The sequence below is a fragment of the Amblyraja radiata genome, chromosome 33 (genome assembly GCF_010909765.2).
Source record: "Amblyraja radiata isolate CabotCenter1 chromosome 33, sAmbRad1.1.pri, whole genome shotgun sequence".
Lineage (NCBI taxonomy): Eukaryota > Metazoa > Chordata > Chondrichthyes > Rajiformes > Rajidae > Amblyraja > Amblyraja radiata.
Window position 1 is genome coordinate 11,383,322 of NC_045988.1, and position 15,112 is coordinate 11,398,433.

At 44.2% G+C, this 15,112-nt stretch overlaps 2 protein-coding genes across 2 annotated transcripts in view; both read right to left on the bottom strand.

Moving 5' to 3' along the window:
• LOC116991160 overlaps nt 1-12,446 on the bottom strand; it is a 58,364-nt gene extending 45,918 nt beyond the window's left edge. The window contains exons 1-8 of the mRNA XM_033049530.1: nt 12,309-12,446; nt 11,413-11,661; nt 10,198-10,421; nt 8,633-8,797; nt 6,962-7,141; nt 5,455-5,572; nt 3,359-3,457; nt 1,643-1,826 (exon numbers count right to left, since the gene is read on the bottom strand). Of these exons, the coding sequence (XP_032905421.1) occupies nt 1,643-1,826; nt 3,359-3,457; nt 5,455-5,572; nt 6,962-7,141; nt 8,633-8,797; nt 10,198-10,421; nt 11,413-11,661; nt 12,309-12,438 (1,349 nt within the window). The 5' untranslated portion in view covers nt 12,439-12,446. The remainder of the gene's footprint in view (nt 1-1,642; nt 1,827-3,358; nt 3,458-5,454; nt 5,573-6,961; nt 7,142-8,632; nt 8,798-10,197; nt 10,422-11,412; nt 11,662-12,308) is intronic.
• A 57-nt stretch (nt 12,447-12,503) lies between these two features.
• Nucleotides 12,504-15,112, bottom strand: part of LOC116991162 — a 37,488-nt gene continuing 34,879 nt past the window's right edge. The window contains exons 5-7 of the mRNA XM_033049531.1: nt 13,538-13,669; nt 13,024-13,152; nt 12,504-12,568 (exon numbers count right to left, since the gene is read on the bottom strand). Coding sequence (XP_032905422.1) covers nt 12,504-12,568; nt 13,024-13,152; nt 13,538-13,669 — 326 coding nt within the window. The remainder of the gene's footprint in view (nt 12,569-13,023; nt 13,153-13,537; nt 13,670-15,112) is intronic.

The window sequence follows — 15,112 nt, forward strand, 5'->3', positions numbered from 1 at the left end:
GTACTGTATGTTTTTGTTTCGTAAATTTTCACTTATCCATTTCCTGATTTACCTTCCCATCCCAACAATACGGACACATTGCTGGGACATCACTCATACCTTATGATGTTGAATATCTTATCTTGATGCAAGCTAAAACTTGACAGTGAATGGAGGCACCATTTTCAGCGGAGTCAAAGAGTTTTGGTTTCAGCTCCCACTCAGATCCAGACTTGCCCACAAAGCTGCATTGTTGGAGGTGCTGTTTTAAACTGAGATATTCAATCCAAGATCTAGATTGTTCTCAATTGTGGATGTAAAAGATCTGGACAACATTTAGTTTGGTTTAGTTTAGTTTAGACATACAGTGCAGAAACAGGCCGCACCGACTAGCGATCCCTGTACATTGACACTATCTTATGCACACACTGCGGACAATTTAGAATTTCACCAAAGCCAATTAACCTACAAGCTAATACTTCTTTGGAGTGTGGGAAGAAACCGGAGCACCCCGATAAAATCCATGCAGCTCTCGATGAGAACGTACAAACTCCGTACAGGCAGTACCCGACGTCAGGTTCGAATCCGGGTCTCTGGCGCTGTAAGGCAGCAACTCTACTGCTGTGCCCCGGTATTGACCAACTGTCGATAGATTTTTTGCGTACTATTAAAACTGGCAAATGTGTTTCTGACATTACAACATTTCATTGTCAGTAGAGCAGTTTGAGATAACCTCATGCAGTAGAAGATGTTATATAATGCAAGTCCCTTTTGTTCACTTTGACGCTCCCTCTTCACATACAGAAGCAACACAGTCGGCTTCACCAATCCTTCACATTAACCTCCATGCAATAATCACATGGCCACTCAGCTTTCAGAGCCCTCAAGGCATTTCCATCATCCATTAAGCCAACGCATAGTTTCACCATGCACCATGCGCGTGTAATGCACGCCATGCGCATCACAACGCGCGCGTTGCGCGTCGTGACGTGTAAATGACGCGCAAATGACGCCCAAGTGGGACAGACCCTTCAGGAACTCAAGCAAATGAGCGATTGGGGTCAGGACACATTGTGTGGGCACAGAAGGGGCTGTGAATACTCGGCGTGGGAATTGAATTGACACTGGGTATGAAACTTGTCTTTGCAACACCAAACATGCTCCACACGCTGCCCATCCATTTTACTCCACTTTTAATTCTCCATACAGTTGGCTACAGAGTAGGGTTGCACAGGAACTTAAACTCAATGCTTGTAGATCAGGTTAAACACAGGGGAATAGACAGGCGATGTTTCAGATTGGGACCCTACTTCAGCATTTGTCAATTCCTTACCCAGATGCTGCCTGACCCATTGAGTTCCTCCAGCATTTCATGTTTTGCTCATGATTCTAGCATCTGCAGTCTACATATCCACATGGATAGTAGTTTTTAGTGACGATATAATCCAGGGTTATAATTATATATTTTGAGCTGTTAGATTAAATGTATGTGGGAGCAATGTTACATTATGAGATGCAGGTGTGTACATAGCTGCAATCGACGTAAAATGCTGGAGTAACTCAACGGGTCAGGCAGCATCTCTGGAGAAAAGGACTAGGTGACGTTTTGGGTCAAGACCCTTCTTCAGGCAGAGTATGGGGAGAGGGACATACCTGTACATACCTGTCATACACAGGGTAATGTTTGCAGGACACTGTGAACAGGATGATGCTTCCAGTGTGGATGCAGGTGACAGGATTGAAGATGCCAGAGAATAACGTGCAGTTTGCGCAAGATGGGTGAACACGTGTCCCTTGCGTGGCAGGATCCGTGGGTTTGGGCGATGTCTCGTGCTTGCTTGCATTTTCTGAAAGATGTAAAACCATTTTGAGACTAACTCTGAATTGGTGTAGATTTAGGTTCACTATTGTCACCGAGGTACAGTGAAAAACTTTGTCTTGCATGCCGTCCAAACAGATCAGATATTACCAAACATAGGGCCAATCAGTGCAGGCTCAAATACACTAGATAGAGCAAATGCAGAGTCAAGACAAGAGACATTTAATGTCACGTGCACCAATTGGTAAAGTGAGATTTGAGTTACCATACACCCATATGAATAAAAAATCACAATACGATAGAATTTATCATGAACATCCCCACACAGCAGAATCAACATTTCCCACTATGAGGGAAGGCAATAAAGTTCAGTCCTCTTCCTCTTGTTCACCTGTGGTCGGTGCTTATGGGCCCTCTGCATTTGCCGCAACGGCGGCCCGATGTTTCAGGCCCTCTCGCCGGGATGATCGGAAGTCCGACGTTGGAACGGAGAACACTCTCAGCGGCTTGGAGTTTCCAAATCAGTCACTTCCTACCTGAGACCGCGGCTCCCGAAGTCCACAGGCCGAGCTGGGTGGAGATTCAATGCTGGCGACCCAGGCTCCACGATGTTAAAGTCAGCGCCGCCCGCGGCTGGAAGCTTCGCTGACCACAGCTCCACGGTGTTAAACAGCTGGCCCAACACTCCAGAGCTCCACACGGCGATCCTCGATAAGGCATCGCCCGTTCCGCGATGGTAACTCACTGCTGCACCGCCGCTGAAGCTCTGGCCGGACTCCGGCAGGGGATGTGGGGAAAAGGCAGGAACGGGGTACTGATTGGGGATGATCAGCCTTTGAATGGCGGTGCTCGCTCAAAGGGCCGAATGGCCTACTCCTGCACCTATTGTCTATAGGTAGCATCTGAGGAAAGAATGGACAAGTGACGTTTTTGGTCAGGAGTCTGAAGAAAGATCCCAACCTGAAATGTCACCTGGCCATTCCATGCACAGGTGCTGACTGATCCGTTGAGTTACTCCAGCACTTTGTGTGTTACGCAGGATTCCAGCATCTGCAGTTCCTTGTGCCTCCATTAATAGTCTCAGGTTTTTCTGAGGCATTGACCTGAAATGTCTGAAGAAGGGTTTCGGCCTGAAACGTTGCCTATTTCCTTCGCTCCATAGATGCTGCTGCACCCGCTGAGTTTCTCCAGCATTTTTGTGTACCTTCGATTTTCCAGCATCTGCAGTTCCTTCTTAAAGACCTGAAATGTTAATGGTTTCTCTACCCACAGATGCTGATTGTCCTGCTGGGTGTTTCCAGTGCTTTGTGTCTTTAGTCCGGTTTTGATCAGGTTATTGTCACAACCCTGTTTGTAATGGTGGACTACAGGTGATGTCACAAACTCCACAAACAACAAAAATATGAAGAGATATTACCCCTTTTGTCCCACGGTGTGCATTGGCCAAGATTTATTACAAGGCATTGGTGAAACCAAATGAAGTCACACATTAAGTACATAGATGGTCAGAGAGAAAACAAGCATGTAGACTGCCACAAAAGACATTGAATCTACAATTACCTGGAGAGATATTCAATGATGGATGCTGAGCAAAGTTGATTTCTAGCAAGCTTTTTAACTTGCTGGGATCTGGGTCATATACACCCAGAAATCCTTTCTCTGTAAAACACCATTAAGCAAGAACATTAAGCAAGGAATCTCGACCCAAGTGTCTCGACCCAAAACGTCACCTGTTCCTTTTCTCCAGAGATGCTGCCTGACCCACTGAGTTACCCCAGCTTCATGTCTGAACAAGGACATTACTTGGTATCTTTTCACGCATGCTAAATCACAACCTTATTAAATTCATATTAGATCATTGCATATGCTGGCAATCTGAAATAAAACCAGAAAATGGTGCAGAGAATCAGCGGGTCAGGCAGCAACTATGAAGAGAGAGCAACAGTGTTAACCTTTCAGGCATTATATCTCTGTGCCTATTAATGAGGAGTCTACCTGCTTCGAACGACTGTCAGAGATGCATGAGAAATATGAGATAGGATATGATCGAGACAGCTTTGTGTTTTCCATGTGCACCCATTTTTGTACAGGCAAAATATGATCCAATTTCCACGACATTTTAACCAACTTATAGATCATACTAGATAAGACATAGGAGCAGAATTAGAATTAGAATTACCAGAAAGACTGCATTGAAACCAACCCTTACTTTGAAAAAGTATCAGAAAAATATAGCTTAAACTTGTCAGGAATATTGCGTGCAGTTTTGGTCACCCTATTATAGCAAGGATGTGGAGGCTTTGGAGAAGTTTACCAGAATGTTACCTGAATTAGGCAATGCAAGGTTGGGTAAACTTGAATTGCTTTCTGTGGAATACCAGAGGTTGTCGAGAGACAGATAGAAGTGTATAACATTATGTTGTAGCGGCGCCTGCTAGAGCACGCAGATATCGTTCGGAAGCCGCGGTCACGTGACTCTGGAGGGGCTGTGGCCAGACGTGTCTGTTAAACCTGTATGCTGCAACTTAAACTTTTGAATAAAGTATTGTTGAAAACTCCAGGAGTCGTTTATCAGACCACTAAAATGTCATAGATAGGGGGAGATAGCCAGAAACATTTTCCGAGGTCAGAAATGTCAATGGATAGAGTCCATAGCTCGAGGTGAGAGGGGCAAAGTTTAAAGGAGATGCGTGGGGCAAGTTTTTTTTTTGTCTAGAGCAGTAGATGCCTGGAACACTTTGTCAGGGATGGTAGTGGAGTCAGATGAGATAGTAGCGTTTAAGAGGGTTTTAGAAAGGCACGAGGATATGCAAGAATTAAAGAGATATGGATCACGTGTAGGCAGAGAAGATTGGTTTAATTTAGCATCGTGTTCAGCACAGGCATGGTGGGCCAAAGGGCCTGTTCCTGTGCTGTACTGTACTGTAAGATGAAGAAGGGTCACCACCCAAAATGTCACCTATTCCTTTTCTCCAGAGGCGCTGTCTGACCCGCTGAGTTACTCCAGCTTTTTGTGTTTATCCTCTGTACTATTCTATGTTGTATGCAGTGGTGGACTGGCCAGGGTGTCAGCTTGCCTGATGGCAAGTGGGCCCCTGATGAAGTGATAGCAAGTGATGGGAAGTGGGCCCCTGTTAAATGATAGCATTGTAGTTGTGGGTGGGCCTCCTTTGTCTCTTGGCAACCAATATTTTTAGACCCAGTCTGCCACTGGTTGTATGTTCTGTAACAATAATGCAGAGAAGCTGTTTGTCTGGATGAGGGGCCTTCAGTCTTTGTGCTGCAGCACCCAATACAATAGATAATAGACAACAGGTGCAGGAGTAGGCCATTCGGCCCTTCGAGCCAGCAACGCCATTCAATGTGATCATGGCTGATCATCTCCAATCAGTACCAATGACAAGTATAAAAGCATTTAATCTCAGATGAATGCTATTTCATTTAAATATGAATTGCCCCCTCTCAGTAAATGATAATTGTTATATTCCTTGTGACAGCAAATCAAGGTTTTGTTCATTTGTCTTAATTTCCCAGAACAAATGGAACTTTGCAACACCAATAAAGAAATATACATAATTCTCTGCTTTGAAAGTAGAGTTTAGAGAACAGCAATTGGTTTTTCATTCACAATCTAAGAATCTGTAATAAGGTCTCACCAGACATCTCCACGAGGTACACTGCCCGGATGAAGTTATGATGTGGAGGGCACTGGATCTTCTCCAAGGCATTTCCACTGTTCAGGACCCTTCCAATGTGGTTCAAAGGCACCTCAACCTGTAAGCCAAAGTATATGTAAGAAGTGAATGGGGGGGGGGGGGGGGGGGGGGGGGGGGATGGGGAAATATGGATCACGTACAGGCAGAGTGGATTAGTTATCATGTTTGGCAAGGACGTTGTGGGCTGTATAGCCTGTTCCAGTGCTTTTGTGCTCCATGTTCCATGTCTTACGTCTGATGTTCTAGAAGGGTTTCCTCATATCCCAGAGAGGGTTGGACCAGTTGACAGCCTTAGACATGCTCCCAGCATTAGCATAGCGGACTGCATCTACAGGCTGGGGACATATAAAGATTGTCTAATTCTGTCCTTGCTTGATGCCCAGTGAAATTCATAGTGCCAACCCTCCCAAATTAAGAGCTGGAGATGTGTGGTGTGCATAGGGTCACCCGAGGGACACCCCTTCTGTCTCGCTGGATCACGTTTAGGTTTATGATTGTCACATATACCAAGGTACAGTGAAAAGCTTTGTTTTGCATTCTATCCATACAGATCAGATAAATACGACCAAGCCAAACTCAAGTACAATAGGCGGAGCAAGGGGAGAGATGCAGAGAGCAGAGGGGAAGAATTTGATCCTGAGTCTGGTGTTACACATCTTCAAGCTTCTCCATCTTCTGCCTGACAGGAGTGGGGAAGAAGAAGGAATGACCCAGGTGGGAACGATCTTTGATTATGTTGGCTGCTTATGTTGGCAGTGTGTAGTGTAGATGGAGTCGATGGGGGGGGGGGAGAATGTTCCATGTGATGGACTGGGTTACATCCATAACTCTGTAATCTCTTGCGATCTTGCACAGAGCTGTTCCTAAAACAAGCAGTTATACAACCCCACAGTGTGCTTTCTATTGTAGGGACCATCAAAATCAAGGGTATTCCTTCCCCTAGAGTTTGAAACTCTGTTTGGCTTTCCCCTTCCCCTTCTCTGCAGAAACTAATTCTAATCACATCATTCACTGCTGCCAGATAAAGTGGGAAACACAGCCCATCTGACCAATCCTTGCATTACCTCAGTTAACCCGGAGTGGGGCAGTGGCAGAGTTGCTGCCTTACAGCAGTAGAGACCCAGGATCGATCCTGTCTCTGGGTGCAGCCTGCATGGAGATTGTACGTTCTGCCTGTGACTGCGTGGGTTTTCTCCGGGTACTCCGCTTTCCTCCCACATTCCAAGGACATAGAGGTTTGAAGGTTAATTAGCTTCTGTAAATTGTATCTTGTCCCCTGTGTGTAGGATAGTGCTAGTTGACAGGGCGATCGCTGGCCAGCGGGGACTCGGTGGGCCAAAGGGCTTGTTTCCACGCTGTATCTCTAAAGTCTAAAAACTAAAAGTCTAAACCAGTTACCAGCTAAACCACAAGGGAAGTGCTTTCCACTTAGGCGCTGTGTTGGTACCTGCAAACCACTTCTGTACGTGATGAGAAGCCCTGGTCCTCCTTCGCAGAGTATCTGCAGCCTGTTGCACTGGAGCAGTCTGCACTGCCGGTCACACACAGAGTCCAAGGCAACAACCCGGCAGAGACAAAGCCCCAAATATCTGTCAAAGCCCTGGTAGTCTGCAGGGGATGCACAAACCTGCAAACGAACAAAGCATCCTGTAACCAACCAAAGTCACTGAAACAGCGCAGAATATAATAGTAATTCAACCACGTCGGGGAATATCACAAGATGGATGTACGCAGCTCACAGGCAACATTGTGTACAATAAACACACTGTTGGATCTCAGTAAAATAGTCCAAACAACAGGTTAAATCTACCTCATGCTCCCAGTAAATTATCCCAAGGCATTACACAAGAACGTATCAAACTAAATTGGAAGCTGGATCTGCTGGGAGTGCTAGAAATCACAGAGTTACGAAGGAGTTGTCGGTGGGGGCGAGTGCAAGGGCGTGAACTGCAGAGGTTATGTCCTCTATGGCAATGCAATGAAATGTAGGCAGGCATCCCACGGTCTAGACCCTCTAACCACTCCTGCTTTGATAGGATTTGCTGTTTTTAACTACATATTAATATGGGAACAATGGCAAGGAAAGTAGGAAATGGAGGAATTGGTACAGATAGGTGTTCATTGTGGCATCCTTATAGACTGGGTCAGACACGCGGATCATAGAAACATAGAAACATAGAAAATAGGTGCAGGAGTAGGCCATTCGGCCCTTCGAGCCTGCACCACCATTCAATATGATCATGGCTGATCATCCAACTCAGTATCCTGCACCTGCCTTCTCTCCATACCCCCTGATCTCTTTAGCCACAAGGGCCACATCTAACGCCCTCTTAAATATAGCCAATGAACTGGCCTCAACTACCTTCTGTGGCAGAGAGTTCCAGAGACTCACCACTCTCTGTGTGAAAAACCATCAAGTCTGCCCTGCCAGCACCCATGGTCCGGGTCAAACCTGGGTCTCTGGTGCTGTGAGGGAATGGCTCTTCCAGCTGTTCCATCGAGTTTTTGTGATTCCTTCAGAATCAATGATTTATGAACCAAGCACTCTGCAGAAGGGCGATCTGTAAGTTACACAACTATCACAGCGTTGAACTGTTTCCCCCATACTATCTATCCAAGAGGATGTAAAGTGAAGTCCTCACCTGATATTATGGGTGGATGTAAAAGGTTCAGGGTGTTACTCAACACAAGACAGAAATAATTTACTGGGAAAGAAACAACAGGTCAGCCAAAAGAAAATAGAAACACAGCAAACTTGCCAGATCATGCCTTATCTTCAACCCCGATGAAAAGCCATTGATCGGGAAGATATCCTATGAAAGGTCATTAATGTGAACTGTAACCATACTTCTCGTGCCAGGTTCGACATGACCTGCTGCACATTCACAGCACTTTGCATTATTGCAGATTTCTAGAATTTGTAATTTTTTGTTACTTTTCAAAGGAAGATCTCTGCTGAATATCTACTTCTCCTAATACATATCATCTGGTCAGTTAGCTGAATGCAAGTGAAATTTGGTTCCATCTTTGTCAAGGTTTGAAAGATTCTAATATGACACCCTGGGATGTCATGTGGAGAAGGTAACAGATACATGAAACTTCCCTCTGTGGTACAGACCTTCAGTGAACAATATTCCTCCCACTCTTTGATCATCAGACAAGCTCCATCCTGATTCCTGCTGGCTCCTTCACTGCAAATGTCATACTGCTTCCTGATGCATTCTCTTGTTTCTTCAGATACCATCTGATGTCTCACAGCACAGGCACATTGTGAGTCACTGGGCTGAGAAAGATTAAATAGCATACACATAATAGGGGCACAAAACAACAGCCACCCATGCATACATGTCTCAAGTGGGAACAGCGCACGGGAGAAACTGGTGCATGCTCCAGAAAACAGGAAGGTTTCCAGTGCCATCATATTTCTACACTTACACATGGAAAATTGTCACACATAACAGACCACCAGAGACAGGAGTAGGGTGATTAGCACGTACATGTCTGGGAAGACCTCCTGTGGTCTAGAGCTCACAAGTGAGTTTACAAACAATGTTGACCATGCCCAGACCCATTGTTAAAATGAGATCACACAAGGAACTGGAGACGTTAGAATCTTGAGCAAAGTACAACGTGCTAGAGGAACTCAGCAGGTCAGGCAGCATCTGTGGAGGAAATGGACAGACCCACATGGCTCATCCAGCTTTCTCACTCCTCTTGACCTGAAACATCTTATATCCATGTTCTCCACAGATGTTGCCCACCCTGCTGAGTTCCTCCAGCACTTTCTGTTGTTAAAATAGTCTCTCTGATGTCAATGGAACATTGCATTTCTCTTTAAATCTAGGCTTTAAATCCAACACCCCAATGATTAACACGAATAAGAAACAGGAATGAAATTGAAGAAATACGATTCCTCCTAACAGACAAAGTAGACCAATTCCAAAGGATTTGGTCTCCATTTGTCGACTTCTTAGAAGCATATGGTGCAATACAAACATAGAAACTATCCGTTTCAGGACTGGGTGAATGGTGGTCAAGAATAACAAATAGCTATCTCTCCTTTATTCTTCTGCTTTCTACCTCTGCTTCTTTTCTCTTCATTTTCTTTCTTTTCTTATTTTCCTTTTCTCACTTTCTGATATCACACACTTTTCTATTTCATTTCTATTCTTTTTCTGTCTCCTTTTTATTGTTAAAATAAAAATAATAAGAAGCTGTACATGAATTGTAACATGCCAATATATACTAGGTACCTACAGTACCATATTACTGTACTTACTTCTAATAATTAAAAAATAAATAACATTTTAAAAAAAGAAATTGGGAGGTTGTGCTTCATTGGAAATATGGGCGAGCGGTGCATTCCAGTTATGTGAATGCTCCAAGCCATTGGTATTGGTTTGGTTTATGTTTTGCCATGTGTACCAAAATACACATGCATACAATCCAGTCAAACCATACTATACACAAGGACAATCACACCATACGCCACTACCACAGGTAGTGCAAAGAGACAAATACCAGAGTGTGGAATATAGTACAGTGTTATAGCATTGCAGAATAAGTGCTTCGTCTAAAGGGACTACAGGGACTTAGCTTATGAGAGGACCTCTGATGTTCAGTAGTCTGATGACATCGGGGAGGAAACCGTTCCTGAAGGAGTACAAACCTTAATGTTCTCACCTGGAATATCTGTCCAGGCTGAATGCAAACACAATGGTCGCGCCCTTCTTCAGGCTGCAGAGCCTCTGAACCACAGATGAAGCAGGCAGCTTGCCCTGTTAAATGGTTGAAGCGGTTGGTGGGGCACCTCAGGCAGCTCCCCACGTTGCCCGCTCGTTCACTGGGATTGTAAGTACCCATGGGACAAGGAATTGGCACAGCACTCCCGTCAGGGCAGTAGTGACCTGCAAATGATTTTGCAGAAGGTGTGCTTTTAGTGAATTCACCTTTCTGGCAGATACATTTTAGACTTTAAAGATACGGCCCGGAAACAGGCCCTATGGCCCACCGAATCCACGCTGACTGGCAATCACCCTGTACATTAGCATTATCCTTGCAATGTTTACTGAAGCCAGTTAACCTACGATCCTGTACATCTTTGGAGTGTGGGAGGAAACCGGAGCACCCAGAGAAAACTCACACTGTCACAGAGAGAATGTACAAACTGAGGATCAAACCCGGGTCTCTGCCACTGTAAGGCAGCAACTCTACCGCTGCACCACTGTGCCACACTTTTTCTTTAGCATATTGCAGAATAAAACAAGAATTGACTGTTGGTATTAGTATTGGTTTATTATTGTCAGGTGCAGTGAGATATATTGAAAAATATTATTTGTGTGCTATCCAGCCATATCAACTATACACAAGTACAATCAAGTCACAGTGTACAACAGAACATGCAAAGAGAAAAATACCAAAGTGCAGAATATAGTATGACAAAGTTATGACATTAGTGTTACAGAAAAAAGTCCAAGGTTCACAATGAGGTAGGTTGGAAGATCGGGCTTACGCTCTAGTTTATGTTTTGCTGAGAGGAGAACGATTTAAATGGAATCCAAGGGGCAATGGTTTAACAATGAAGGTGGTTGGTTCATGGAATGAGCTGCCAGAGGAAGCAGTCGAGGCAGTTACAATAAAAACATTGAAATTCACGAATATTGAAAAGACATTTGGAAAGGTACATGGAGAGGAAAGTTTTATACGGATATGGGCCAATTGCAGACAAATGGGAGTGGCTTAGATGGGGCATCTTGGTCAGCATGGAGAAGTTGAGCCCGAGACGCTGTTTTTGTGCTGTGTGAGTCTATGTGACTACAGTTGTGTTAATGCATCTGATCCTAGGTCAGGTACAATGGTTCAGTTAAAAGAGACGGTTGCTCTTCAAAACCAATCTACCTTTTGGACAGATGTAAGATCTGACCGCCATCATCCCGTGCTCTGTCACGTTTGACGTTGGATCAGTGGTGGTGGCTCCTTGAAGGCAGACCACACCCGCTCGGCACTCTAGGCACACCTGGCGTTCGCTGTGGTTCCCATAATAACCTGCTGGGCAAGGCTCACATGTGCCGTTGAAGGTGTGCCGACTGGATCCATCATACTCCCGGTATCCCAGAGGACATTTTACTGGCTTCATTGCGCCGATAACTGACAAAAGATGAAAGGTGTGTAAGTACTGTGTGGCTTTATAATATACTCCGGCAGAACATGTACACCGTTCCTGGTTAGGGTCTAAACAATTAAGACATGGAATAAGATAAGGCCTTTAGCCTTCTCCATGGCCAAAATTACTCCGAGGAAGGGTCCTCATCCGAAATGTCACCTCCTCATGTTCTCCATGGATGCTGCCTGATCCTGAGTTACTCCAGCACTTTGTTTTTTTTTAGTAAACCAGCATCTGCAGTTCTTTTCTTTTTTTATAACACTTTACCAAAAATACATTGTATACCATTTGATCATGAACGCCAGAGTACCATCTGCTTTGAATGGTAAAACAGATCATATTTGATTGAAATAATGTGTAGGAAGGAACTGCAGATGCTGGTTTATACCGTAGATAGACACATAATGCTAAAGTAACGCAGCAGGTCAGGCAGCATCTCTGGAGAACAGGAGTAGCTGATGTTTCAAGTCGGAACCCTTCTTCAGACTGAAGGAGGTCTGAAGACGGATTCTAGCCTGAAACATCACCTATTTATTTCCCCCAGGATGCTGCCTGACCCGCTGAGCTACTCCAGCATTTAGTGTCTATCTTTGATCGAAATGAGGTCAATATCAGATAACAACGTGCTTACCCTGCATGGAACCTTCATGGCCGACAACAATATCCTGAGGGCAGTAATGTCCAACTGGGCATTCGACTGGAGCCTGAGCCCCCTGTGGACAGTAATAACCAGCAGGACAGGGCAAATAGGGCAAGGCCATGTTGCAGTAATAACCTGGAACACAGATCAATAGCTCAGATTCTCATCATTTCAGCTCCATTCAGATTATTCCACAGAAACCCCAGCATAAAAGGATGAGTTTTGCTGTTTGGAAAATTCTCCTATTTCTCCTATTTATGGAGCAATAGCCATGGAAATCATGGAAAACTGGTCTTTCTTTGGGAGTTTCTACACATTTGGAATTGAATTGAAAGATACGGCATAGATCAATCACCCGTTCACAATCGTTCGATGTAATCCCACTTTTGCCTCCATCCCCTACTCATTAGGGGGGATTTATAGAGGCCAATTCAACTACAAACTTGCATGTCTTTGGGATGTGGGAGGAAACCGGAGCACCCGGAGGAAACCATATGGTCACAGGGGGAACATGCAACCTCCACATGGACAGCACCCAAGGTCAGGATCAAACCCGATCGGTCTGAAGAAGGGTCTCGACCTGAAACGTCACCCATTCCTTCTCTCCAGAGATGCTGCCTGTCCCGCTGAGTTACTCTGGCATTTTGTGTCTATCTTCATTTTAAACCAGCATCTGCAGATCTTTCTTCCACACACTGGTCCATACCTGCTGGGCAGAGGGTTTGGTTTTGTGTTCCCTCCGGACAGAACATCCCGGGATCACACTGGATGCAGCTCATAGCTGCTTTGATCAGCCTATATGTTCCAGCTGGGCATGGCCAACAGTCAAGAATATCTAGGGACAAAACGAGACAATCAGATGAATACCTCCCTATAATTTAGCCGATGGCACCATCACACAATCAGATTACAAGACCTACACCAAACCCAAACCAATTAGGAGCAGACGAGGGCATTCGATCCAATTTGTGATCCCAGCTACAAAGACAGATGTATACAGCAATTTGTTCTTCCCCCGCACAATTAAAGCATGGAATAATCTCCACCCTACTATAGTTACCCAACCAGATGCAACTAAATTTAAAGTAGCTATTTCTTCCCAATAACCCTTTCTGGCTTAAGTCCTCCCTCCACCACCTCCAGTTTAAATTCCATTTGGAATATTTTGGAGGACCAAGAACCAAGAACCAAGTGGCATACCTAATATTTTCCAAACTTACCTGTTCCCTGTTCAACGTCTCTGTATGTGCCTGGAGGACAGGGCTTAGGAAGTTGTTCATCCCCAAGAGACCCTGTTCCCTTTGGACAAAAGTGAGCAATGGGACAGGGGTAACGAGTGTAATCCAAGAGCCCTAAAACAATAGGAAACAGAAAAGGCAACATTATCCGGATCTGCAGGGGACGATGTTGTGAAGACCTATTGGGTATCCAAACCCAGGACACTGCTGGTCTTCATACCCAGAACAATGCCATCGAAGGGAGAGATGGTCTTTCTCCCATATTACAGGTGAATGACATAGCGAAAATGGCCAGATTTCCTGTGAATAATCAGAAATGCCTGATTTTGCCAAACTTCAATACACCAAATCAAATTAAACCAAAAATATACAAATGTTCAAATTCCAGATGTCCACAGCTCTGGAGAACGCTGTAAAGAAATAATTATTTTCTCATTTCACCCAAACTAAACTAAACTAAACTAAACAAACCTCCACCTTATTTTATTTTGTAAATGGATGAGAGTGCTTGGTCTTTGCTAGGTCTAGATTTCAAGCTTGGGATTTCAAGCTGAGATTGAGAGGGAATGATAGACCTGCCATGATTGAATGGTGGAGTAGAATCGATGGGCCGAATGGCCTAATTTTTCTCCTGCGATTTATGGACGTTAACAAGCAGAAGAACATTGCACTGTCCCTCGACTTTGTGCTTCGTTGCTCTGAATTATACTTTGGGCATGAATCCTTCGCATTTCTTTGACTTTAGAATAATCTGAAGAGCCATTAGAAAAGTTTCACAAACCTTCAATCCGGCACCAGTATCCTGGCTCGCACGCTCTGCAGCTGGTTTGATTTCCAATCCCTGGTGTAAAAGGATAGGTACCAATTGGACAAGAACTGTTGCCAGCAGATCCCACTGGAAAATAATAAGAATCTAACTCAGACTCAAAGGATGGACCTCATTGGAAAAGACTTTCACAACCTCAGGACATCAAAATGTGTCATTCAGCTAACAGAAAACACTATACTAAGTAGCACTCTTTCAGATATAGAAAGTCAAGTGGAGTTTTGAGAAAGATGCATTAGATTACATTTATAGAGATTGGAAAACTGGAGAAAAATTGTTACCACAGATGGCTCAAGGGCAGGGGATATAGATTTGAACAAATGGGCAAAAAGAGACAGGGGGGATGTGAGGTGAAATATTTTACGCGGCAAGTAGCTATGATATAGCAATCTGTGCCAGTAATATATATCTCAGCTGGACCAGGTTCAATCATCACCTTTGTATGTAAATATAGAAATGGAAAACTCAGTCAATATTCCAGGTCGATGACTTACAGTGGAAATCTCATTTAAATAATCAGAAATGCTTAATTGTGCCAAACTTCAGCAAGAGGTATAATGCAATGGTTTGATAACGAAGCTTTGACCCGACTCTGGTCTCATGTACTGGGAGAAGGCAGTGGTTTTATTCCTTAAAGAATTCTTGCGGATAAACGGAAAAGTTAAAGGAATTAATTATAAACATATTAACACATTTCACGTTATTTCCTTTATCATGTATCTATAAACTGT